The sequence below is a fragment of the Ovis canadensis genome, chromosome 13 (genome assembly GCF_042477335.2).
Source record: "Ovis canadensis isolate MfBH-ARS-UI-01 breed Bighorn chromosome 13, ARS-UI_OviCan_v2, whole genome shotgun sequence".
NCBI classification, from domain to species: domain Eukaryota; kingdom Metazoa; phylum Chordata; class Mammalia; order Artiodactyla; family Bovidae; genus Ovis; species Ovis canadensis.
The window spans coordinates 88,364,588-88,391,771 of NC_091257.1; the positions used below are offsets into that span (position 1 = coordinate 88,364,588).

The following is a 27,184-nucleotide window of genomic DNA, read 5'->3' on the forward strand; positions in this document are numbered from 1 at the left end:
ACTCTCTCCCACCCCACTTCACAGCCATGGGAACCCAAAAAGGAAAGTTTCCCCCTTAGGACCTAGGGTAGAAGGGGGTTAAGGGTTCAGGGCGCATTTAGGAAACTGACTCTTCGAGAGAAGCTTGGTTTCTTCTGGAAACCTTTCTGTCCTCCCTCTTCCCATTCACAGTCCCCACCAGGCTCTCAGGACACTGCTGCTGGGCAGACTGCCTGCAGCTGGGGTCCCCGAGGCCCCTTCCATTCTCCACAAACCCAAGGCGCCCGCCCAGACCGCAGTGCACACGCCACAGGGCTGCACGGCCCCAGCCATTGTCTTCTTTATTGAGCACCTGATTTTCAGCACAAGTCACCAGAGGAGGAGGAATTCAGATTCCGCCTGCCCCAGGCCCTGATCCCGACCCAGGCACACAAAGGAGAGCCACGGCCCTGCCGAGGTATATGTGTGTACGGAAAGAGGCACGTGGGCTTCATGATCATTGGTAGATGATTCTGGAAATCACAGTCTCCCAGGAAGGAGTAAAGGTAAGCGTGTTGCTTGACCCTGGAGCTGTGAAGGCTCCATCCACAGGGCCAGGACTCGGAGAGGTAGCCATGACGCCTTCACAGATGCTACTCTGCTTGACAAGTCAGAGAAACAAAAGATTAGGCAACTTGTAGTATCCAGGACATCAAACAAACAAAAAAAATTACAGGACATCAGAGCCAGAAAGGAACCCCTTTGTACAGATGGGGAGACTGAGGCTTGGAGCAAGGGAGGGCTCTGTCAAGGCCACACAGGAAGGAAGAAGCAGAACAGAGCTGAGATCTGGGCTCAACTCCCTGCCCTTGGCTTTGCGCAGCCCTGGAGATGCCCCAGATTGCTGAGACCTAGAAAGTCTTATACCCAGACCAGCCTCATGAGAGGCTTATGCAGAACGTAAGCTGGCCTTGTCAGGGGCTACCACCAGCCAGGGGGTCATCACCCAGCCTTGGTAGTGCCCGGGAGAGGAGTGGAGAGCGTCCTGCTAGAAGCCCCCGGAAGCCAGACGGGAGCCAGGGCAGGAAGCCAGCCCAGCAGGTCCACCAGAAACATACCTGCAGAGGCCAGAGGGGGCATCCCGTAGGCCTCATAGAGCAGATCCAGAAGCTCCTTCTTCTCATCTTCAGGGAGGAAACTGGACTTGGCCGCATTGATGTTCTGGAAGGGCCAGCATGACAGACAGCGTGAAACCAGACGGCATGGAAGGGAGCCCTTGGCAATCCAGTGGCAGTCCAGCCTCTTCATTAAACGTGGGCAATGTGTCAAGCTCAGCCTGGGAGCCCTTGTCCAGGCTCACAGGCAGCAAGTGCCAGAGCAGAGACTATGAGGGTCTGTGTTCTTAATGTGCCAGGACGTGACACACAGATGCGGGAAGGAGGCTGGAGAAACCTTTGAAGACAGGGCAGAATGTGTGGGGCCAGAGAGACAGTCCTGTGGGGACAGACTGAGGGTATCAGAACCACTGAAATCAAGGGCTCATCCTGGGGTCCACGAGTGGCCTGCAAACCACATGTAGGATGTAGAGCTGAGCCCCTTTCTGGGGAGATGGCTGACAGCACTGAGGGTCTCTTAGGGCGCTTGAGCCAGGCAAAGGATAGAAAATCCAGTCCCAGGTCAGGATCTCAGCCACAGATGTCTTCTCTGTGGAAGACATCGAACTCCAGGTCTGGCTTGGCCTGGCCTGTTGAGATTCACCCCTAGTTCTCCAGGGGTTCCAGGACCTGCAGGCCACTCACTCGCACAGCCCAGAGTTAAGGCTCACAGCCACTCACCAGTCTCTTAAACTCCTCTTCGGTGAAGCTCATGTCACGCTTGGTCATCTGGTAATCAGTGTCCAGCGTGGACTTGAAGATGAGCGGGTCATCCGTGTTGAGCGAGTAGTTAGCCTGGTCATTTTTGAACCTGGATATGGGGGAGGGGAGCAAGGGAGAAGCACCCCCCTGTTACCCATGGACATCCACCCTCTTCTGAGCCTCATGGCACCCTTGGACATGCCTGGAAGATCTCATCATTGTATAGAGGAAGAAAAATTCAGAAAACTCCAGCGACTTGTCTAAGGCCACAAAACCAGCAACTCAAGACTTAAAGCATCCAGCCAGGCTTAGAGCCAGCTAAAGGCAGGAGAGGACCCAAGTAGAAAGGCGCTTGGGGTGGGCTAAAAAAGCAACCCCCCCCCAACCAGCTACCACCCTCTCTAGCCTTCCCCTTCGTAGCCGCCACCCTGAGAGAGTTGTCTGCACCCCCCTCCCCCAGCCATCCTCAGTCCCACTGGGATCTGACTCTTCAGGCCCACCATGGAAACTGTTCTTGGCACCGCCTCTGACCGCCATCTTGTTGAGTCCAGAGGACTTTTCCTAGCTCTTACCTCACCCGACTTGTGTCGCAGAGTTTTACACTGTTGACCTTTCCCCTAGATTCCTCCGACACCGCCACTTGGCTTCTGCCCGTCCCTCCACTGTCACTGGCCTTCTGGGTGTCTCTCCCAAGCTCTCCTGCTTCACCACCTGCTGAGGGCTTCCCTTCCCCTTCAAACACCACATCTGCCTAGACGACTCGAGTCTTCCTCCAGCCCACAGACTGTAAACCCATGTGCCTCCAGGAACTCCACTTGGAAGTCCTGTAGGTGCTGCCCACTCCACGTTCCAAAGCAGACTTTGGGCCCCTGTTGTAAATGCAGCCCAAGCTCCCTTCCTTGTCATCATCTTGGCAGACAGACCATCAGTGGTGGCCTGACTGCGGTCACCCAGAGATCTTGGTGAACTTCTCCTGGGTCAGCTTTGCCCTCCTGAGGCTTCTCCCAGGACGACCTGAAGCAGCGCCAAGGCCATGGGGTGGGACTGGATGGATGGGTAGGGGAACAGACTCTCCAGGGGGAAGTGTCAAGATGGTGCTGGGGGAATGCCCACAGACCACGTGGGCAAGAGAGACTCATCTTCCTCATTGCTAGGAGGCAGAAGCTGGAGTGTGGAAGTTACCTTGTGGGTAACAGGGCATTCTGCTAGAGCTGGATGGGGCTGTAGGGCCCCCAGCTCTGCTTTCCAATAGCTGAGTGACCTTGGTCAAGTTACACCACATCCAAGCTTTGGCTTCCTCACTTGTCAGAGGATGAGGACAATAATTCCTGCTTCCCAAGCACTGGAAGAGATTCCATACCCGAGAGACCCAGCGGGGCCAGCGCCCGGTGTCTGCACCCACTTCCCACCCTTGGCTTTCCTTGTAACAAAAACTGAGTGGGACCAGGCCTCACCGAACAACTGGGTGCTCCGTGTCAGGCTTCCAGGCGCCAGTGAGGTAGCTGGACCAGGGGCAGACCTGGAAGAGGCGGCAGGTGGCTGGCACGATCCTCCGCATCCCCCCGGGCCACGCTGACCCCCCTTACCCTGGCCCCGGCCAGAGCCACCTGCCCTGGCAGCATTTTTGCCCTGGTCACGCCAGTGACCTTGTAGCTGAGTCCCGCAAACCTGTCAGTCCTGGTTTTCTCCCCAACCCAGCAGCAATTAGGCCTGCGGCCACACCCCCACGGCCCCTGACTGCCCCCCTGTGGCCCCCGACCACGCCCTGCACCGCTGGCCCCTCCCCGTGCCCCTGGCCCCGCCCCACTTTGCACCGCCTTCCTGTCCTCCCCTCCCCGGCCCCTCACCTCGAAGTGCATGTTTTCCTGCAGCAGCCTGTTGTAAAGGGCGGCATCCTCCAGGGTGTGGTAGCCGTGCCCCAGCCTCTCGGTCTTGAGTGTGTCCACGGCCTGCGGACATGCAGCGTGGAGCCCAGCGCGGGCCTCCGGAGCGGGGGTGTGGGGGGAGCGGGGAGAAGGACCCCTCCACCAACCCGCAACACTCACCTCTTTCACCACCGTGGCTGGGCCCACCTCCCCGGCGTGGACCGTGCGGTGGACGCCGCTCTTCACGGCCTCCTGGAAGGGCAAGGGCAAGGTCAGGGGCGGCCTGGGGTTCTCCCCGTGGGCCTTGCCTTCACCACACCCTGGGGCGGAGTCAGCCTGGCCTGCTTCCAGATAGGGAGGTCCGGGTGGGTTTTGTTTTTGTAACCACATGAAAGTGGTCGCTCTCATTTATTAGACAGTTGTTATGTGTCAGGCACTGTACTTGGTTTGGATAGACTATGGTAACATTCACAGCTGCTCTGATACTTGTCTTACAGGGAGGGGCAAGGGACAAACTCAGGAGTGTCAGGGATCACAACCAATCAGACAGCTAGGAAGTGGGGGCTGAGCTCTGAAGCCAGGCAGACTCCAGAGCTCCTGTTCTCCACCCCAAGCTTCACCTCTTTCGTGGGAAGCACGTCATGAGGCTTTGAGAGGTTGGCTCCATCCAACCCAGTCATCCCAGCAGATGGAACAGGCCCAGAGAAGAGACAGTCTTGCCCAAGGTCACATAGCAGATCATTAGGCACAAAGGCTCCAACACAGGGCCCCCAGCATCTAGTGGGGTTTTTCCTTCAGACCAGAGTTCCAATTTCTAGAGCCCTTAGACAGCTTCCCTGGTGACTCAGATGGTAAAGAATCTGCCTGCAATGCAGGATACTGGGGTTCAATCCTTTTGTTCAGAAGATCCCCTGGAGAAGGGAAAGACTACCCACTCCATTACTCTTGCCTGGACAATTCCATGGACAGAGGAGCCTGGCAGGCTACAGTCCATGGGGTTGCAAGAGAGTCAGACACGACTGAGCGACTAACACTTTAGACCCAAGTCAAGAACGCTTGGGAGCCCAGGGGGCCTTGGGATCCCCCGTGGGTGTGACCACTCCCTGCTGGGGTGGGGATATGCTCCCTGTGTGCGGCTTCCCCCACGCCTGCGGCTCTGTGACCTCCTTTCCCCAGGACCCACCGCGTAGGCCTCCACGTGTCCAGGGAAAAGGCTGCTGCCTTCAATGGTCTCATCTCCGGCCAGGTCAATAGCCACCACAGTCTGCTCTCGGTACTTCTTACACAGCTCTACCACCTCGGGGGACCAGCCTGTGGGCGAGATGCCCGCTGGGCCTCTGGCAACAGCACGGAGGAGAAAGACCTCCCACCCCACGCACCCCTGCCTCCCACCCAAGGCCAGCGCAAGGCAGAGGGCCCCAGGTCCTGTCTTCCAGGCCTGACTCCACAACCTTCCAGGCCTCAATGTCTTCTCCTCGCAGAGTGGACACCACCTGCTGCGGCACAAGGTCACAGGGATGCTTTTGCCAAGGCCCCGCGGGTGAAACACCGGGGGCAAGGCCTGGGCTCAGTACAGGACAAGTGGCAGTTCTCTCTCTCGATCCCCGACACCCACCTCTACTCAGCAGAGGGGATGGAGGTCCACACAGGTTAACATTTAAAACCTAAAACGTAACTCACACTTGTGTTACTAAACGTATTCCTCACTACTACACACTCACAACCAGTGAGGTCATCGTAAAGAATAAACCACCACAGCCTCTGCAATCAGATGGCCCTGGCTTCCGATCCGGGCTTTCTGCTTTGCTGATTGAGCCTCTACCTCAGTTTCGTCATCTGTCGAATGGGGATACATGGTGGTCGAATTTATTGACCATCAATGTCAAATGGTGGTCCTGCCTCCTAGGTCCCTGCGAGGATTAGAGAGAATACAAGCCACTCTGCCCAGGGAGGCCCTGTGGGTTGACATCAGCCCCTCGCTGTGGTCTCACTCCTTCTTAGGGCAGAGAATAGGGTGAGTACGGCCACCTCCTGTGACAAGGCATATCTGAGGTCCAAGAGAGGTGATGTGACCTGGCCAGAGTCACCCAGCCTTGGAAGCACAAGCCCTGGAGATGTGACCGGTGTCAGCCATAGGAAGACCCTTCAGGCCCCGGAGCTCAGACCCTAGTCCCAAGTTCCGCAGCTCTGACAGGAGGGGGCCCAGCCCACAGTCTCCAGGGAGGACTGCGAGCTGATGGGAACCTGCCTTAGGCTTCTCTCTATTGTGCAGGCTCCCTTGGTTTTGAGCCTCCTGCAGGTCACATGGCTCTCAGGCTCCGCCTCCCTGGGGAGCCAAGTCTGTTGCAGGAAGTTCTGCGCCTGCCCGGAAGGAAGTCCCACCACGGTCCAGCTGATGGGCTCAAGGGAGACCACGGGGTTGGGGGGCGCGGTGGGACATAGGGGAGACCAGGTACGGCCCCGTGCCCGCCAGGTCACGGCGGTGGCATCAGGCGGGTGGCCGGGGCTGGGGTCACACTCACTGGGCTGGTGGCGCATGCAACACAGGATGGACCGCACCTTCACGCCGAAGTCCCGCTCCCCCTCCTGCAGGCCCTGGCTCACCAGCGACACCACCTCATCCGGGGTGAGGTCCCCTCTGTGTGTGGGGAAGAGGAGGGTGGGTCCAAGGCAAAGGCAGGCATAAAGGACAGAGGCTGGGACGGGTCAGGGAGGAGAGAGAGGAAGGAGGGGTCTTCCAGGAGAAGCCCTAGGCCCCACTAACCCACTGCCTCCACTGAAAGGCTGAGGGAGACGGCCCCAAGGCCTAGGACACCCACTTCCATCCTCCTTGGGTCTGCCTGGGGGCTTTCAGACTGGGAAGTTCTGTCCCAACTAGGGGGTCGTCAGACAGCCCCCTACTCAAGATGCAGAGCTCTGCTAAGCTAAAGTGTTTTGATTCCCATTTGTCCACAAGTATCAGAGTCACGGCTAGAAGGGGGCAAGGTGGTTGAGAGGTACCACGGGGGTCATCCCTGGGGTCTAGGCAGAAGGGGCAAGAATGGGTCACATCACTTCAGCTACCAGGTGAGGATGGGACCCCTAGATGGCATTGGCTAAGCAGGTTCATGTTCCTAGACCACAGGCCTGTGCCCAGGACTAAGGATGGCAAGACACAGCCAAACGTTTTTGCCCAAGGTAAGAACAGGAGCCCAGGTGACGGATGGGAAGCACGTCCCTCAGGGCAGAGACAGGCCCATCATGCTGAGGCTGTGGACCAGCTCAGGATGCAAGATCAAAGTCTTGCTTGGGCCAGGGCTCCCAGTGTGCCCCTCGTCGCGAGCCTGGCCACCCTGCCACGGCCCCAACACAGCCCTCCAGGGGTCACTCACTCGGCCTGGTTCCAGGGGATCGGCTCCACCTTGGAGTTGGCCAGCAGGTGTGGGCTGTAACGCACCTCCACATACGCCACGCCCTCCTTGGCCTTCATCTCCATAAACTCGTAGGCGATCCTTTTGACGGCCTCCCGGCAGCCCCTGGGGAGGGCAGAGAGGGATTCGAGAGCACCCCCCTTGGGTGCTCCAGGAGTGACAAAGCTGCCCCCAACCCATGGCAGACCAAACCCAAGTGGGGTCGCCAATCTCCCATCCCCCAGTCACAAGCTCTGGGCCTCTACCGGAGAAGACCCTAAAAGCCCAGCACATCCTGTCAGCTCTGCTTCCCAACTTGATGCCAATCCTCTCCTCCTCCAGCCGGGTTCGACCACCTCTCCAGCCTCTCCATCACCGCATTTGTCCCAGTAGAGCAGCTACTGCAGTCTTTTAAAAATGGAAATCAAGGAACACCACTTTGGGACTTCCCTGGTCCACTGGTTAAGAATCTGCCTTGCAGTTCAGGGAACGCAGGTGCAACCCCTGGTCGGGGAACTAAGATCCCACAGGCTTCCAGGGAACTAAGCTCACGTGCTGCAACTAGAGAGTCCTGCACCAAACTAGAGAGTCCCTGCACCGCAGCTAGAGAGTCCCTGCACCGCAGCTAGAGAGTCGCACCACAACGAAAGATCTCACATCACACCATGAAAGATCCTGAGTGCCGTAACCAAGACCCGATGCAGCCAAAAATAAGAGTGTCGCTCCTCCACTCTGAACTCTAAGGGCATCCCACCTCATAGAGGAAATCTCAACTCTGAGACCCTGCCCACAAAGCCTACATAATCTGGTCCCTGCCAGCCTCCCTGCTCCTTCCTCGAGGCCTCCAGGGCCTATTTTCCACCTAGCGAACGGCCAAGCTAGTTCGCAGGGCAGGGCCTTCGTGTTTGCAGCTCCCTGGCCTGCAGGCTCTTCCTCGGATCACCCTGTCCTCCCTGCTCCCTCCATTCAGAGCCCGGCTCCAGCCTCACCTCCTCAGGGAGGCCTTCCCTGGCCACTTCATTTTAAAACAGCCCCTCGCCCTTCTCCACCCCTTCCCCTGGGCTTCAGTTTTCTCCCTGCCACTTATCGCCACCTGACATGACAGATCACGTGGTTTCTTTATTAGCCGATTTTCACCTCCCCAACCTAGAACATAGTCTCCATGAGACAAGGACCCTTCTGTCTTGGCATGGCTACGATCCCTCAGCCAAGGACAGAGTCTAGGACACTGCATCCACTGAAATATTTCTTGAGTGATAGATGTAGGCCAGCAGGGAGGAGAAATAGGAGAAAAGGACACCCAAAGGCAGCAAAAGCAAAACTAGAGGGGGATTGCACCAACGTAAAGAGCTTCTACCCAGCAAAGGAAACCAGCAGTAGAATGACAGGCAACCTACCGAACGGGAGAAAGTGTTTGCAAACCACACACGCGGTAAGGGGCTAATGCCCCAAATGTGGAAGGAATTCCTACAACTCAACAGCAAAGCAAACAACAATACAAAAATTGATTAAAAAAAAAAAAGGCAAAGGGGGACTTCCCTGTTGGTCCAGGGACTAAGATTCTGTGCTCCCAATGCAGGGGGCCCAGGTTCGATCCCTGGACAGGGAACTGGATCCCACGGGCCACAGCTAAGACCCAGCACAGCCAAATAAATAAATAGTTTTAGAAAATAGAGGACCTGAATAGACGTTTGTCCAACAGGTACACGAGAAGGTGCCTGACATCACTGATCACCAGGGAAATGCAAATCAAAACTGACTTAAGCCTTCACGAAGCTGGGCCTCATCTCTCTTGTGGCCAAGAGACAGGAGCTGGGTAGCAGCACAGGAGAGGAACCTCGGCCTACATGTGAGCTCCGCCAGTCCACGTGTTCCGGTGTGAGGTGTCCAGGGGGAGGCAGCATGTGAGCCACAGCATCTATTGATGTGCCAAGGATGGGGGCCCTGCAGGCCCTCCAGGCTGAGCCCAGAAGCTTCCAGAAAGCAGCCAGCAGCCTTGGCACACATCTTCCTTCCTTCCCCAGCACTCCTCATTCCTGTCCTGCCACTTACCCAGCCAGAGGCTTCTATCCGTCTCGCACACCCTCCTCACTGGTCCTCCAACAGCTTGTCCTCCAGACCGGCCCTTAGGTGCAGCCCTCTGAACTATAGCACACCTTTCCCTCCCAAGGATCCATCCATGCTTCCTCTTCCAGGCAGCCTTCCCTGTCTCCTCCAGCCCCCTCCACCTCTTCCCCCTTTGAGCTCCAGCAGCACTGACTGCCAAGGCCCAATTATCGCCTGCCTTGTGAAACTCTGCTTTGTGCCAGTAAGCTCAAGGTGACACCAGGGCGAGAATCTGGGCTTCACTCCTTGCCAGCTGTGTGGTCCTGAGTAAGTTCCTTCAACTTTCCTGAGCCTTCATCTCCTGGAGGGGGTCCAGCTCTCAGGACTGTGAACAGCTACAAAGAGGAAGGCTGGGGGCTGGCAGCATGACAGGATGCTGCCCAGGGCCTGGGGGTGGGAAGACTCACGCAATGGCAGGCATGTAGTAGTCGAACTTGGCCAGGAAGCCTGGGAGGCTGAGTGGCTTGTCCATGCCGATGATGTTCTGTAGCCCCTCTGGTGTGTCAGCAGGGAGGGCGATGCCTCTCTTCCTGGGGACGAAACAGTGAGGATGGTGGACAACCCTGGGCAGGACCCTACCAGTTCCTGACAGGGTGCAGGTATCCAGCTCCTCCCATTGGACAGATGGGAAAACTGAGGCCCAGGGCATATAGGACCAGGACCCAAATCCTTCCAGGACCTCCTGTCACTGAAGCCATGGCCAGCCAACAAATCTCAAGGAGGACAACTGGTGTTAAAGCCCATTTAACACATGAACATACACACCCACACACACCCACACCCACACCCACCCACCCACACACACACACACACATACACACCGGTGTCTGGGGACATGGAAGATGCAAGGGCGAACTCGAAGTAGAGCCAGCTGATCCTGTGCCAGGTCAGGGGTCATCAGGGGCAAGAACGGCAGCACACAATGCCCGGGGTAGGGTCAGGCGCCGGACTTCCCCACCCCACCCTCCAAGTGGCCAGCACATCAGAGAGGCTGGCCCAGCTCATTGTGCTGGCAGAGCACCAGGGCCTCCCCAGCTCTCTCCCCTCCCTGCCCACAACCCCCCACATGTGGCCACTCAGTACAGGCTGGCTGAGAACAGCCTTTCTGCTCTGGGGCCTCCATTTCTCCGCAGAGCTCCCTGCCTCCTCCCAGCTGGGGCTGCCATTTCCTTCTGCAGGAGATCTTCCCATCCCAGGGATTGAACCCGGGTCTCCCGCATTGTAGGCAGATGCTTTTACCATCTGAGCCAGATGACCTGGCTGTAGGATAAAAGCGACAGGCAAAGAACCCCAGATATTCAAGAGATGCTTCTCCCACGAGGGTCAGGAGATCAAAGGAACCCTAGGAAACAGGCAGAGAAAGCGTAAAAACCTTAAAACGAACAGCCTCAAGGAGAGGAGACAATGCCTCATCCTTGAAATAAGAACACTCCTTTTTAAAAAGGGGACTTTCCAGGAGGAAGAAAGAGCTCTCGGAGATCTAGAAGAATAGGGCAGTGAACACCAGGATGTAACAAAAGGAATGGAAAATAGAATTGAGAAAATCCTCCGGCAAGTAGAACAAAAGACAAGATAAAAAATAGGAGCAAATGATTAAGAAAATTTAAGTGACTCAACCAAGAGGTTTGGCCTCCAGTGACATGCAGAGCAAGAAGAGAAGACAGAAGGGATGACATTGCCAAAGAGATGGAAAATGGACCGAAGTGTTGCAGTCCTTTTAATAGCTTGTTACTAAAATATTAAAATGTTTCTCTACATAAATACCTGTTCCCTAAGTCCCCCTAAACGTGTCCTCTTCTGCTTCAAGGCGACCCCAGGCCTCGTAAGTGTCCTGTGGGTCTCACCAGGGGTCACCCTGGTGCTCAAGCTCTGAGTCAGGCCTCCATCCCTGCCAGGTGTCCCCAGGGAAGATGACGCCCATGGTGTGGTCCTGGCACCAAGGTCAGGTGCTCAGTGCCCCCTTGGCCTTCCCCTGCCGGCCAGCCTACCTCAGTCACCCTCATGAGGCCATCCCCAGTCGCCACGGCCTCTGCAGAGCCCATACCAGTTGTTAGATGCTATATTTGGCATATCTTTCTGGGAGCTGGAGGGTGGAAGACATAGAAGGTAAGGCTACACCTCCAGCTCCTATATTCCCAAACACAGTGGCCACATTTGCCGCAGGCCCCCTGAACCAATCTGGAGATCCAGAACTTTGGGGGTTGTTTTTTTTTTTGCTACTCCATATGGCATGCAGAATCTTAGTTCCATGACTAGGGATCGAACTTGTGCCCCCTGCATTGGAAGTGAGAGTCTGAACTGCTGGACCACTAGGGAAGTCTCAGATCCAGAGCTTTCCATCTTCTCCCTCTGCACATCACCATCTGAGGGCCCACAGTGTGCTGGGCCCTGGATAGGTAGCCAAGACCAAGGCAGACCCTCGTGTCTGACCACCCGCTTTGTGCCTCCCCCAAGCCCCACCCTCTCCCAGGTGCCACATTTCTGATATGGCTCCTCCTTCCTGGCGCTAGTTAGGGTCAAGACCCCACCTGCCAATGTAGGCGACAGAAGAGACACAGATTTGATTCCTGGATTGGGGAGGTCCCATGGAGGAGGGCATGGAAACCCACTGCAGTATTCTTGCCTGGAGAGTCCCAGGGACAGAGGAGCCTGGTGGGCTACAGTCCATGGGGCCGCAAAAGAATCGGACATGACTGAAGTGACTTAGCATGCACAGCCTCCTCTATCTACCCAGTTGGCTGAACCCAAGTCAGGGGCCTCCCCCAGATGCCATCTCCCTTACTCATCAACAGCTTGTCCCCAAGCCCTAGTTATTTCATCCTAAATATTTCTCCCATTAGTCTCTTCTCCACAACCACCCAAAAGAGATCCTTTTACCTCACAGATAGAGTGACCTGGGAAGGCTTTTTGGAGGAGGTGACCGTTAAGCAAAGATGAGACTGTCCTTCTCCCCTGAGGGAGCAGGAAGAGAGATACAGGCAGGCAGGATCCGAGCCCCGCTAGAGCCCCAGGAAGGAGCAGTGAGAAAATTCCAGGGCAGTGCGGCTACCGTGGCTGCAGATCAGAGTGGGGCCAGTGGTAGATGAGCCAAGGGGCAGGCAGGGCCAGATAGGGGCTTTGTAGGAGCTGGGACCTTATCCTGAAAGCCCTGGGAAGCCACTGAAGGATTCCAAGCAGTGGGGTGACATGCAAAGATGCACTTTTTAGAGAGCTTCTCCTGGCTGGGGTGTGGGGAACGGAAGAAAACCAGGGCAGAGGCCAGAGCTGCTGCAGCGGTCCCCTAGGAGACGGTCCAGCACCTCGCACAGGACTGAGCCTCTGAAAGCTGCTAGACTAAGCTGTGAAGCTCCTCCCCAGGACCCAAGGTTGAGACAAGAAGGGATTGTTCCTAGGTCCCCTGCCACCTGGTGGCTCAAACAGTAAAGAATCCACCTGCAATGCAGGACACCCGGGTTCGATCTCTGGGTCAGGAAGATCCCTGGAGGAGGGCATGGCAACCCACTCCAGTATTCTTGCCTGGAGAATCCCAGGGACAGTGGAGCCTGGAGGGCTGCATACAGTCAGTGGGGTCACAAAGAGTCAGACACGACGACTGAGTGGCTAACACTTTTTCACTTTTCACTTTCCCCTGCCGCCCACAGCCATTCACGGCAGCCAAACCTCTCTCCACCGAGGGCCAAGCCCAGTTCTTAGATGGCTCCCCAGTCAGCCATGACCATACTCTGGTTTTTGCTCAATTCTCCGCCTTCCTTGGTGTTGCGATACACCAAGAGCCAAGAAGATTTCCTCTTCTTGGGCTCCAAAATCACTACAGACGGGGACTGCAGCCATGAAGTCAGAAGACAACTGCTTCTTGGCAGGAAAGCTATGGCACATATAGACAGTGTGTTGAAAAGCAGAGACATTACTCTGCTCACAAAGACCTATATAGTCGAGGCTATGGTCTTCCCAGCGGTCACATATAGTTGTACGAGCTGGACTGAAGGAAAGGCAGAATGCCAAGAATTGATGCCTTCGAACTGTGGTACTGGAGAAGACTCCTGAAAGTCCCTTGGACAGCAAGATCAAACCAGTCAATCTTAAGGGAGATCAACCCTGAATATTCACTGGAAGGACTGATGCCGAAACAGAAGCTCCAGTATTTTGGTCATCTGGTGTAAACAGATGACTCATTGGAAAAGCCCCCGGTGCTGAGAAAGATTGAGGGCAGAAGGAAAAGAGGACATCAGAGGATGAGATGGCTGAACAGCCTCACCGATGCAATAAACACGAAGTGGGGCAAACTCCAGCAGATGGTGAGGGACAGGGAGGCCTGGAGGGCTGCAGTCCATGGGGTTGCAAAGAGCTGGACATGACTGAGCGACTGAACAACAGCAACAACAAGAGCCCAAAAAAGAGGATGAACACAGGCTTTGGTGTTCAAAGTCCATCCTCCTCCAGCAGGAACCAAGTCACACTGGGCAGGAGGTGTCCCCCTGAGGACCTCTACATCCTTGTCAGTAAAACACAGATCGTACTTTCTTTTCAAGGTACAGGGAAGAACAAATGAGACTATTTGTGTGTCCAGGGAAAGATGGCAGACTCTCAAGTCTAGTGACCTGGGTTTAAATCCCAGCCCTTATTTGAAGGCTGTGTGATCTTGGGTAAGTTACCCAAATTCTTTGCTTATTAGATCTGGCACGTTTGAGAACGCTTGGCATGAACTAACCAAGAAGTAGTAGAAGAGGTCAAGGAGATTAACACAGGCTTTGTAGAACTTCAAGGGCCATGTGTGGATACTGGCTTTGACCCCAAGCAAGTCGGGAGGGTTTGAGCAAGGAAGCGATCCAATTGCACAATGTCCTAAGATGATTGCTCTGACTCCAGTATTGTTGGGGACAGTAGATGGGGGAGGTCAGGGTAGCCACTTGGAGACCAGTCAGGAAGTCATTGCAATAGTTCAATGGCTCAGACCAGGATGGTGACAGGGAGGAGACAGTGGTCAGATTCAGAATGGGCTCATGGCAAAATCGGGAAGGAGATTGAGAAAGAAATTAAAACCCTCAGAGACAAAATAGAATAAGAAGAAACGGGTGAGGGAATTCCCTAATGGTCCAGGAGTTGGGACTCTCTAGTCTCACTGCGGAGGGCCTGGGTCTGACCCTTGGTCAGGGAACTAAGATCCTGCAAGCCACGTGGCATGGGAGCCCAAACAAAACAAAACAAAACAGGTGAGAACACAATCAACAGAGGCTCAAGTCACAGGGCAGGTAAAAGGCCACTGGATTTGGCTGGGGTGGAGATGTCAGGCCAGACACACCCATGCTTCCCCTTCTCAGCCCCAGCTCACCCCACCTGGGAGGCCTCCAGCATGTTCTGTCCATATCCCAGTCTGACTGACTCCCTGGTCCCCTGACTGCTGACCTCAAGATCAAACTCCGGCTGGATCAAACCCATCAAACCCACACCCCTTCTCTAGAGCCCAAAGAAGCGCCTAGATGGTTCCCAGGATGCCAAGTCGAAGTGGGAAACAGAAAGTCCGACCAGCGGCCCTACAAGGGCTACTCCCTTTCCTCCTCCCTCTACCCTGCCCTGGACACGCTCAGATTCTTGCTCTACTAATGAGCGCGATTTGACCCCTTAACGAGTTGCCCATGATTAGATCCCATCTGGGTTCCTGGTTAACCCACCCTAATTGCCTCATTAGGGACCCTGTGTCAACAGCTGGTCCTTGACATTGGGCAAAGGACAGGCAGAGATAAGCCCAGTGGCTTCACCCCACTTAGTCAGAGGCATAGGTTACAATTAATAATAGTAATATCATCACAAAGTGACATTTATGGGGCACTTAGCATGCTTGCCCTCAGCTAAGTATTTTTTGTGCAGTACTTCATCCAAACCTCCAGCTCACTGGGGCAATGGTCAGGGGCATGGACTCAGGATCACACCTGTTTACATCACAACTCACTTCCCCTACCCTGACTTGGTTTCCTTGCCAGTGAGTTGGGGACAATAATATACCCACCTCACAAGTTGTCACAAGATTTCAGTAAGTCAATCCAAACAACATAGAACTCTCCAGAGGCCTCCTGGGGAAGAAGGCCTCTTATCTGTGGACTTACCTGCCATAATATAAGATGGTTTCGGGCTTGATGGCTCCATCCAGGTGGACATGCAGTTCTACCTGCAAGGGCGCAGAGGGAAAAGAGAAAAAACAGACACCCATAAACTGGAGAACCCTGTGGACAGAGGAGCCTGGTGGGCTACAGTCCGTGTGGTTGCCAAGAGTTGGACATGACTGAAGCGACTTGGAATGCGACGTTGTGTTTGTTTCAGGTGGACAGCAAAGGGACTCAGCCATATATATACATGTATCCATTCTCCCCTTGCGTTCCAAGTTGCTTCCCCACAGGGAAGACCAGGCCAGAATACTGGAGTGGGTTGCCCTGCCCTCCTCCAGGGGATCTTCCTGACTCAGGGGTTGAACCAGAGTCTCTAATGTACCCTGCGTTGGCAGGTGGGTTCTTTACCACTAGCACCACCTGGGAAGCCCTAATTGGCTACACTCCAATATCAAATAAGGTTTTTGTTTTTTCTTAAAAGATCTCCCCACAACTCCAGAAAGGGCACTAGCTACTTGGCTACCTTGGTGATACTCTTCCATATGCTCATCCCCACCAACGACACTCAGGACACAAAGCTAAAAGCTTACGGACAGGGACTTGGGGGCCAGCTCATCAGACTGGACTCCCAGCTCTGCCTCTTCTCTGCCTGTGCGATCTTAGACAAGACAATTGAGCTCTCCACCTGTTTCCTCAACAGCCAAAAATATTGTCTCCTTGTCCAAGAACAATTTAAGGATTTTAAAAGGTGGCAAGTTCAGCCCACGGGCAAGAGCCCCTGCCTCTCAGCCAGGGTCCTTCACACAGACTGTTAAGAAAAGCAGAGCAGGTGCTGGGAAACGGTGGGGAAGCAACTACCATCTCTCTGCTCCAGGTCATGGAAGAGCTTTTCTCCAGCCAGAGAGAGACTCAGACCATTTTTAATAAACATCTCTACCAGGGTGGGGCCTTCTCTGGATCTTGGGAGTCCAGACAAGAAGTGGCCACCCTGGCTGGGGAAGGAGTAGCCAGGGACCCACTGGCCCAAGGGCATCCCAGGAGCACCCACATGAGCTGCCTCCTGTGCAGGAAACCCAGCCTGGGGCCCCCAGGGGGCCAGCAGGGCCAGGGGCACCAAGCCCCCCATCAGCAGGATATCAGAATAATCAGATCTCTCCGGGAGTCATTCAACCGGCAAAGAACCAACTCTGTCACAGATTCTGCATCCAGTGAGTTGTTGGATTCCCTGACAAGATGAATTGAAGGCCCACTTAGCCAAAAGTGGATTGGATTCTCAAAAAGTACTCTGCACTGGGAACACTGAAGGGCGGGGAACTGCCAACCAGCTGTTCGACCTTGGACAGGTGACCTCACCTCTCTGAGCCTCCAGTTTCTTTCTTTTTTTAAGTCTTTATTGAATTTGTCACAATATTGCCTCTCTTTTATGTTTTGGGTTTTGTTTTTTTGTTTTTTTTTTTTTTTTTGTCCACAAGGCAAGTGGGATCTCAGCTCCCTGATCAGGGATCCAACCCACACTCCCTGCATTGAAGGAGTCCTGGTCCCATGAGGCTTACAGTCCAGCAAGAGAGAGAGAAGTTAAGTAAATGTTACGCTGGTGGAATGCACAGTCACAAGGCAAGTCAGCTCCTGGGAGGCATGAACGCAGACCTACCAAAGAGGTAACGAACAAAAGAACTCACTCAGCTAGAGGGCCGACGATGGTTTCCCAGAGAAAGCAGAGGCTGAGCAAAGAGCTAAGGATTTCCTAAAGGAAATCAACCCTAAATATTCACTGGAAGGACTGATGCTGAAGCTCCAATACTCTGACCACCTGATGCAAAGAGCTGACTCACTGAAAAAGACCCTGATGCTTGGAAAGACTGAGGGCAGGAGAAGATGGGGGCGATAGAGGATGAGATGTTTGGATGGCATCACTGAGTCAATGGACATGAGTTTGAGCAAACTCTGGGAGATGGTGAAGGACAAGGAAGCATCGTGCGCTACAATTCATGGGGTATCAAAGAGTCGGACATGACTTAGTGACTGAACAACAACAGGCAAAAGCAGGGGAGAGAGGGAAGGCTGGAAGAGCATCTAGACAGAGGGAACAGCAGGTACGAAGGCCATGTGGTGGGAGAACATGGTGTGAGAAGGACTGAACACAGGTCCAGAGAGGGGAGCACTGGTGGGACTGGAGAGGCTGTAGGGGCACCAGGAGGATTGGGTTCTGACCTGAGAGCAACAGAGACATGGGTTTGATGCTGAAGAGGACAATGCATAGCTAGAGACCGCTGTAGTCAAGTGTCTGAATGATGGTGGTATCTCAGACTGGGATGGTGAGGCCGACATGCCAGGTGGACAGAAACGGGTGTCAAGGAGGATGTTTCAGGTCAGGCCTGGGTGAGAAGCGATTCTGACACTGAGATAGACAGCCCAGGAAGAGGATCAAGCTCTGAGCAGGGAGGAGGCGTAGAGGCGTGGGGAGAGAAGCACAGTCAGTGTGATCCTGGGTATGTGAAGCTGGGACACCGCTGAGACCTCCACGTGCATGGGGACTGAGCCAGTGGCTGTGCAGGTCTGGAGCTCCCTGAGAGATCCAGGCTGGAGATGTGAGTAGGAACACAGAGGCTGTGGTCTTGAATGAGCTCCCTCAGGGAGGGAACATAGAGGAAAGAGCAGGAAAGGAAGCCTGGGCGAGCACCAGTGCCCAGTGGCTTACAGAAGCGTGTGAGCCTAGAGAAGAGCTGCCAGAGAGATGGAAGAAGGGGAGCCAGGAGCGTGCGGGCTGCAGAAGGCGAGAAGATTTCAACAGGGAGGAGTCCCCTCCCCACTCCCCTGCGGCTGGTGCAGGGGGCTGAATGGTGAGCCCCCCAAAAGACAGCTATATCCTAATCCCCAGAACACAGACTTCTGTACAGGGCAAACAATGGGATGAAAAATCTTGAGGAGTTTTTTTCTAGAATATCTGGGTGGGCCCTATACCCAATACCCTTTTCCCTCATGAGGGAGGCAGAGGGTTTTGAAAGACACACAGGCAAGGAAGCAGCATTAGGACCACGGCAACACATGAAAGTGAGGCGACCGCAAGCCGAGGGACACCTGGAGCCCTCAGAAGCTGAAGAGCTGGCCAGTGGCTATGAGAAGGTAGGAGAGGGTCCCTCTGAGAAGGAGGAAATAGAGGAAGAGTCAGCAGGGGAAAGGGACAAGGAAGGAGAGCTATCAGCTCCAGGCAGAGGGACGTGTGGGCATTATGTGTCTGAAGCAGGCGGTGAGAGATGAGGCCAGAGAGAGAGTTAGGCGGATGGAGGGCAGGGAGATCTCACAGGTCACAGGAAAGGGTGATCTGCTGCAGGGTTTCCCACAGGGGGAGTCACCTTGTAAAAGCTTCCTCTGGCTGCTGTGTGGAAAGCAGGCTGAAGGAAGTCAGACCAGAAGGCAGAGACCTGAGGGTGTGGTCCAGCTGGGAGATGAGCCCCACAGGGAAGACCTGCCACAGCGCCAGACACAGTACATGTTCAGGGAGCAGGAACTGCCTGGTTCCCTGGAAAGGAGGCCTCAGGGAGCCCGCAGGATACGGGTGGCAAGGGCGCCCAGAGGGAGGGAAAGCAGAGCCTGCCTCTTGCGCCCAACCTCCCCCACCATTGCCCCCCACACACTCCCTCCCCTGTGCTCTTCAGGGCCTCCTGGGAAGCTGCCCAGACACGTTTCAGGGGAGGAACAGAGGCCAGGAACTGCCTGCACTGGCGGTCCACGCTCAGATAGGCCTCCCACTACACTTTCTGGAAAACAAATGACCCATGGAGAAAGCTGTCAGCCTACCCCAGATGACAAGCAGGCACAAGCTCAGATATAGCAGTGGGTGGGTGGGTAGGGCACCCTGCTCTGTCAGCCCCCTTCAGGGGAAAGAAATAGCAGTGACCTCCAATTTACCATCTCCTATGTTCTGGACCATCTATATGCATCATTTTGTATCATCCTTGCTGGGAAAGATTGAAGGCAGGAGGAGAAGGGGACGACAGAGGATGAGATGGTTAGATGGCATCACCAACTCGATGCACCTGAGTTTGAGTAAGCTCCGGGAGCTGGCGATGGGACAGGGAGGCCTGGTGTGCTGCATGCCACGGAGTCTCAAAGAGTCAGACACAACTAAGCGACTGAACTGAACTGAATATCATCCTTACAACCAGGGAAGTAGGGACTTGACTCCCATTTTACGCATGAGGAAACAGGCTCACAAAAGCATCCAAGGATGCAGAGGCAGTGATGGAATTAGGGTTTGTACTACCCAGGTCTGAACTGAGCTCCTGCTCTACCGTCTCTGCAGGCCTAACCTCAGATGTAAGGAGCTGCTTACTGTTATCGGACCCTTTATTTCCTTTCATCTTTGCCCCTAGGCAAGCTCCTCGGGGGAACACCCTAGCCCCATGATGCGGATGGGGAAATGGACTTGCCAAGCTGAGCTCAGAGAAATTCAAGAACCTGCCGGGTTACCCAGACCAACAGGGGCAGAGCTGGGGCAGAACCCGAGCCCCTCCACCTCTAACCCAAGTCCTGCCCACCGGCCATACTACCTCCCTAGAACTTGCAGCACACCTACACTAGGCCTTCTGAGTGCTGGGGGGGGGGGGACCTCAACCCCCACCCCCTGCAGTCACTTTCCACGAGGCTGACTCACAGCGAGCATCTGATAGAACTGCAGGAAATCCTCCAGGTCTGAACAGGAAACATCCCCAGTTACCAAAAAATATTTACTAAGTCCCCCCACCCCCAGGTGCCAGGCACTGTGGGGAACACAGGGAATCTGTGCTCTCAGGAGATACCAGGCAGGCAGGTGAGGCCCAGGAAGGAATATGCACTCCCCAAGGTCCCTGGTGACTCAGTGGTAGAGAACCCGCCTGCCAGTGGAGGAGACCTGGGTTTGATCCCTGGGTTGTGAAGGTCCCCTGGAAGGGAATGGCTACCCACTCCAGTATTTTTGTCCGGAGAATCCCATGGACCAAGGAGCCTGGGGGGCTATATAGTCCATAGGATCGCAAGGAGTCAGACATGACTTAACGACTAAACAACAACAACAAAGGTCAGTCACACAAGGTGTCAGTGGTAGGGCCAGGACGAGGACCCAGGACTTGAACTCTAGCACCAGATACTCCCAGATCAGAGGTAGACTCTGTCTACCCTCAAGGCACAGCTGAACCAGACTACTTCTCCCCAGCACTCCCCGCCCCAACTCACCAAACAAACTCATTTTGTTTTCATCTCCCTGACTTTTATTTTTATCTATTTATTTAACGTTGTAGACCACACTGTGCAGCATGTGGGATCTTAGTTCCTCAACCAGGAATCGAACCCCTGCCCCCTGCATTGGGAGGTCAGAGTCTTAACCACTGGGACCACCAGGGAAGTCCCCATCCCGCTGATTTTTTCAATTCATTTACTTATCATGCCTGTGTCCCTGACTGTCAGTTCCCTTAAAGCGGGGACTCTGTGCCATCCTGCTGTGCCCCCAGTGCCTAAGACAGAGCCCCGCACAGCAGGAGGTGCCCAGGAGGTGCTAAACAACTGATTGTTTTCTCCTCTCCCTGTCCTGGGTCAGCAGTGCTGTGTCCTCTCTCTGTAGCAAGGAAGGGCTGACCTACCCACCTTGGGCCTGGCAGAGAACCCAGATGGGGCAGAGTAGCCAGGGTGGCTTGACCAGCCCCCAGGACCTGGGCACTGCAGTCAGAACCAGGAGCCACAGGTGCCCGTGATCCTTCTTAGCCCCACTCTCGGCACTGAGTTGGGCAACACCAGGGGTCAGTGCCCTCATGCCACCACAGCCTCTCAGCCAACTTTTGGGGTGATGTCAGGAGACAGAGCAGCCTCAGGGCTGCCATTGTTTCAACCACACCTCCTCCAAGAAGTCCTCTGGGCTCAGCCCCATCTGCACCTGTAGCTCCGAGGTACAGAGCAAAAAGGGCCATCCCTCAGTGCCTCCGGCTGCCTCAGGGCCCAGCTGAGCTCCCTGGGCCTCTGTGAGCTTCCCCAGGGGGTTTCACAGATGGCAAGGTGTCTCCTCAGCCAGGGGCCAAGTCAACCTATAGGGCAACAGCCTAGGAACTCAAAAAGGTTACCCCCATTTTATAGATAAGAAGACTGAGCCTCAGTGAGATTTCATAACTTGCCCTAGGGCACAGTCTAATGAGTGCCACGCCCGGAAGCTGTTTTGATTCTAAAGAGGGAGGTCGTAACCACCACATCACACTCTGTTCATCCTGCATATCCGTGCTGAGTCAGTGCTGGTCAAATCTAAACAGGATGATTAATAACCATGATGAGGGTGATCAATAGCAGCTAGCATCGGCCTGCCCGCTCACCCAGGGCTGCATTGGTGTTTTATGTAGGGTGGATACAAATATGATTTCCGTTTTAAAGATGGGGAAACTGAGGCACAGAGAAGCAACTCCCTTGAGAACCCCAGAGACTGTCTCTCCCCTGACCTTGCTCCTCTGGGGCCTCAGAACCTAGAGGGTGAGATGGCCCCCAACCCTCTATAAATATAGGCTTGAGCCTCACCTTGGCTACCCTGGCCTATTCTCCCCTGTCCAAATCCAGGCCACAGTCCTACCCTTCTCCAGCCCAGGGGCATCCCCCAGGTCCACAGGGCAGGTGGACAAGCTTCTTCCAGCTCCCAGGGGCCCTTCCCATGCAGGCCATGCTCACACCCTGAGGTCAGACGTAGAATCGGGAAGCTGTCTGCCCTGTCTGCCCTGTCACGCCTCGCTGTGTGACCCTGGACACCGCACCTCCCCTCTCTGGCCCTTGCTTCTTCCTCTGTGAAACACAGGGCTTGAAGGAAACCCAATCTCTCTCTTCCCCTCCCTCCCAACTGCCACGTGCATTGTAAAGGGTAAGGCTGGAGGGCTCTTCCTGGCCAGGCTGCATTTTTCTTTTAACAGGTGGCTCTAGTAACAGCAAAGCCCCAAAAGCCCACAGCAGTGCTAACCCAGTGGGCTTTGTGGCCGGAAGACAAGAGGCGAGAGTGAGAGCTGCAGGTGCAGGCGGAGAGGCCGCCGCAGCTCCCACCGCGCTCCCCAGGGAGGAAATGCACCCCCGAGGACCTGCCCGCCAGCCGGGTGCTTCACAGGCCCCAGTCAGCATCCATTTTCCCCCAAGAACTGTGTGTGACCCTGGCTTTATCAGCCCACTTTACAGAGAAGGAAACTGGGGCTCAGGGAACTGTCCACCCGAGCCCTTGAAGCTGCTAAGCGGTGAGGCAAGGATCCCTGCTCAGTCTGTCTGAAGCCCACAGCCACCTTGATTCTAACTCCGCCCCTGCCCCCACAAAGTGGGGTATAAATATGCAAAGCAGTTAACAGCAGCTACCTCGGTCTTGGGTAGGTCTGGGTCCACATCCAGCTCTGCTGTTTTCTGGCCATGTGACTTTGACAAGTTCCTTCTCTGAGCCTCAGTCTCCTTATATGTATATGAAGATATTAACAGGACTGTTTTTTTTAAAATTTTTGCAGCATATGTGTCTGCATTTCCCTGACCAGGGATCCAAGCTGCGCCCCCTGCATTGGAAAGTAGAATCTTAACCACTGGATCACCAGGGAAGTCCCATAATAGGACTTACTTTAAAGGACTGCTGTGAGCATTAAATGAGTTAATATACACAAAGCAGTTAGAACAGTGCCTGAAACAGAGTGAACATTGAAATAAGAGAAAGAAAAGAGTACGTTAGACATTGAGCTTCAATACTCTGCATGAACAGGGGGGCCTGGCTGTTGCAACTTGGACCAGCCTACAGCTTCAAGGCTGTCAGATTTTGCGTAGCATTGAACAAGCTACTTCACCTGTCACGCCTTAGTTTCATCATCTGTAAAAGGGGACGAAAACATCCACTTTGTCAAGCTGTCCAGAGGATTCTGTGAGATAAATCACCCAGGTGCCTGGTACCCACAAACACTCAAATGGCCACATCGTTACTTTTATTACAGTGACAGCCGTGTGACCACCATTGCCCTCCATGACACTGAACTCCTGAGGGCCGTGAGATTTTCCAGCCTTGCCTCCTGTGGAAACAGACTGATAAGGGCCCCCCTCCACCTGCCTTTGCACCTCCTCCAGTGCCCAGCAGGTGTTCAGGAAGTTTTTTGTTGGAATAACATAATCAGAGCAGGTAGGCAGCTGCCTAGGGTTTTGCTACTCAAAGTGTGGTCCTTGGCCCAGCAGCATTAGCACCTCCTGGGAGCTGTTTTGGAGCTCAGCATCTCAGGCCCCAAACCCAGATCTCCTGATTCAGAGTCTGAACACTAGCAAGTGTCAGGTGATGTGAATACACATGAAAATTTGGAAGACAAGGCCTTGCTTTGCCTTCTCAAAGTTGGCCGGTCCTGAGAAACCAAAGAACCCAGCAGCGGCTTCTGTCCCAGAGAGGCCCACACCTGGGGCACCACTCCCCCCAGTGGCTTCTGCAGAGGCAGTTCAGGAAAGCTGGCTAGGGCACGGAATTTTTGAAGCCAGCCCACCCTGGGCTCTAACCCCAGCATCACCACATCCTAGCTATGTGATCATGAAAAGTGAAAGTGAAGTCGCTCAGCCATATCCGACTGTTTGCGACCCGTGGACTGTATAGGCCTCATTAATTTCTGTGTCTCTCTGTTCATCTGTAAAATGAGACAATACCAGCTACCACCCAGAGTCACTGCTAGGATCAAGTAAATTAATGAAGGGTAGTATATTCAGAATGGTGCCTGGCACAGAGCAATAATTCAACTCAATATGTTCTAGCTATTAATTCTAGTGGTTCCCCATCTCACACACGGGAAGGCAGGGAGTTGGCTCTGGTCACAATGGCTGAGATCCACACTCCTGGCGTCACTGACCAGCTCAGACACACTCCCTCCTCTCAATAATACAAAATGTATCTCATCTCACGTACGTAGTAGGTGACACTCTATCTTCCCTCTCAAGCACTGCCTTTTAATCTTTGGACACCTCCATTACAGGTGGAGCCCATTTCCCAGCTACAGAAACTGAGGCCCAGAGAGGGGAAATGGCCTGCCAGCTTGAAGCAGAGAGGATTGGGAGAGGCCCAAATAATGGGCATGATAATAGTCCCTCCCTTACAGGCTGTTACAGAGGTATTGAAGGTGTTGGTGCATATAGCAAGTTCTACAGAAGGGTCATCTGTTATCTCTCTCCATAACCCCCATTTCACTCCCAGTCAAGAAGTTTTGTCTTCTGCCTTGCGATGCCTGCAATGCGGGAGACCCAGGTTTGATCCCTGGGTTGGGAAGATCTCCTGGAGAAGGAAACAGCAGCCCACTCCAGTACTCTTGCCTGGAAAATCCCACAGCCGGAGGAGCCTGGTAGGCTACAGTCCATGGGGTCGCAAAGAGTCGGACATGACTGAGCAACTTCACTTTTGCGATGCATATTAGGGTAAGATGGCTCCCCGGCCCAAAGGCAGGGGGACTCCCAAAGCATTGAAAACAGGGAATTCCCTGGCAGTCCAGTGGTTTGGCCCCATGCTTTCACCAAGATCCTGCCAGGGGACTTCCCTGGGGGTCCAGTGGTTAAGACAATGCACTCCACTGCAGGAGGCATGGGCTCCATCCCTGATCAGGGAACTAAGACCCAGCATGCTGCGTGCAGAGCCAAAAAAATAAATGTACAAAAGTGGCGGGGGAGCCTCCAAAGGAACAAAACACTGATGATAGGACATGGGGCATCCAGGTGAGCTGCGAAGGAGGCATGCGGATGGCAGACGTTCAGCCCCAGTGCCTGTAACATCTGGCAGGGAGCAGCAGAGGCGTTTGCCCTCTGGTGGGGGCATCGGAAGTGGGGACCAGGCCTTACCTCGTCAGAGTCCCCCTTCCCCTTCTCCCCTACACCCAGGATTCTCACCCGTGCTTTAGCGATACCTGCCATCGTCACTCACACCTGTTTCTCAGAGAGGCAAGTTGAGGCTGATTGCAGCTCGCTCCTTCCTCTGACCCCACCCAACCCATCTCAAACCCTACGAGCTGATTCACTCTGCTGGACAGGCTCCTGGGCTCCTTTCGCTGGACGCTCTCAGTGCTCCCAAGCCTGCCAAGTGGGCCTGGACCCTCCCTGACCCCACCATTCCCAAGACACCACAGCTGGTGGGAGAAGGGACAAGGAATTTATCCCTTGGTGGCTAGTGGCCATGACTCGGCCCTGAGTGAACTCTATGGGGGCCCAAGGCCTAAGGCCCATCCAGCCCCTCTAAAGTGGGGAGAGGGCTTCCCTGCTCCCCTCCCTCCCCTTTCTGGCATGGCCCACTGCTCTCACAGGCACATCCACAAACCAGGGTTCCTTGGTGCTCACAAAATAGCCATAGCGTTGGAGTATAAAGCTGCTTCCATTCACCCTGCACTCATGCGTTGTTCACACTAGGTGCCTGTGGGTGTAGATACAGGGGCCCATTTGACAGCCAAGGTTCAGAGAGGTTAAGCCACCTGCCTAGACTGCTCAGCACAGGCATTGCTAGGATACCCATTTGACAGACAGTGAAACTGAGACCCAGATGGGCCAAATCAGAGGCAGAAGCAGAACTTGGAGGCCAGCCAGGGGCGCCTCCAGGTTCAGGACCCTTCCTGTCTCACTGTCTCTCATTAACCGTCCTGGAGGCGGGCAAGGACCTGAGCTGAGGGAAGAACGCGCCTGCAGCTGCCCCATTTGCTCCCGGGGCAGTGGACGCCCCCAAGCCCTCCAGCCAGACCAGGAGCCGGACCCCGGAACCCGAGCCCCCGCCCGCGCTCACTTTGGGCTTGTCGAAAGCTGGCGTCTGGGCCATGGTGCCAAGCGTGCGCCCCAGCGCTGCTCGCTCTGCCGAAGGAAGATCGGTGGTCCCCGATGGGTCGATGGCCGGTCCGCTTCTCCGGGGGCCCGCAGTGACCGCGGCCCGCCACGCTCCTCTTAACGGGGCCCAGCCCCGCCCCCGCCGTCCGGGCCCCGCCCCCGCCCCCGCCCCCTCGCCGGAGCCCCCGCCCCCGCCCCTCCCCATCGACCGGCGCGCTGCGCATTTCCTGGAATTCTTGCCGCGCGGGATGGACAAACCCGAGTCCCCTCGGAGCCTTGGCCTGCCCCATGTCCCTGGCCCGGGACCCCGGGTTGGAGCCACCTGTGGGCTCAAACTCCAGCCGCCTGGCCGGGCTCTGCGCCGGCCTGGTCCCTCCTGCAGGGTCACACTACTGCCTGGGCGCCTGCATGTGCCAGGCCCCAGCTGGAAACTGGGAAATCTGTGCGCTTCACAAACTTCATGGGGCTCGCACTCTACCGGACAAGACATAACGCTCATCGCAGAATCACACAACAGAAATGTATAATCCAGAAGCTTTAACGGGGACCAGTCGTGGCCGGCGGGTGGGGGAAGGCTTCGCTGGGGATCTTAAGGAATTTATCAAGTGAAGGGGATTGGGGTGGGTAGGGGTGGAATGGAAGAGGGCAGCCCGGGTGGAGAGGGTCTTCTGTGTTGGAGACCCCAGGGAGCTGAGGAATGAAAAGAGGAGGGGGCACACAGCAAATTCTCTCCTAGGCATTTATCCTTGAGAAACGACCCACGGTGCAGCCGGAGAGCGCCTACAAGAATGTTCCCACGGTGCTGTCTCTAATAGCAAAAACATTCCAAACACCCAGCTGCCCATCCCCAGGGGGGTGGGCAAATAAACTGGGATATTCACACCATGGACTATTATACAGCAGTGAAATTGAATGAACTTCAGACAACAACGCAGATCTATCTCACAAACAATGCTAAATAAGTCGCAGAAAACCACACACACACACACACACACACACACGATGACGCAAATCGAGAATGTATAATGAAAGCAACACCCAAACTATGCATATTTAGACAAACATGCATCAGTAGGGAAAAAACAAGGGGAAATGTTTGAGAAGAATGGTTATCTCAGGGGAAT

General features: G+C 54.9%; 1 protein-coding gene across 2 annotated transcripts; it reads right to left on the reverse strand.

Moving 5' to 3' along the window:
• Positions 1-295: 295 nt before the first annotated feature.
• ADA (adenosine deaminase) lies at positions 296-26,229 on the reverse strand. Of its 2 annotated transcripts, none has more exons than XM_069548611.1 (12): positions 26,023-26,229; positions 15,276-15,337; positions 9,582-9,704; positions 7,051-7,194; positions 6,202-6,317; positions 4,863-4,990; positions 3,860-3,931; positions 3,662-3,763; positions 3,269-3,333; positions 1,794-1,923; positions 1,077-1,179; positions 296-616 (listed from the first exon to the last, which is right to left on the reverse strand). In XM_069548611.1, the coding sequence occupies exons 1-12, from the start codon at positions 26,053-26,055 to the stop codon at positions 612-614; spliced, it is 1,083 nt and encodes a 360-aa protein (XP_069404712.1). In that variant the 5' UTR covers positions 26,056-26,229; the 3' UTR covers positions 296-611. The 2 variants fall into 2 exon arrangements, with proteins under 2 accessions (XP_069404712.1, XP_069404713.1); XM_069548612.1 differs by having other exon boundaries at positions 296-619; positions 26,023-26,189.
• Between the last annotated feature and the right edge of the window lie 955 nt (positions 26,230-27,184).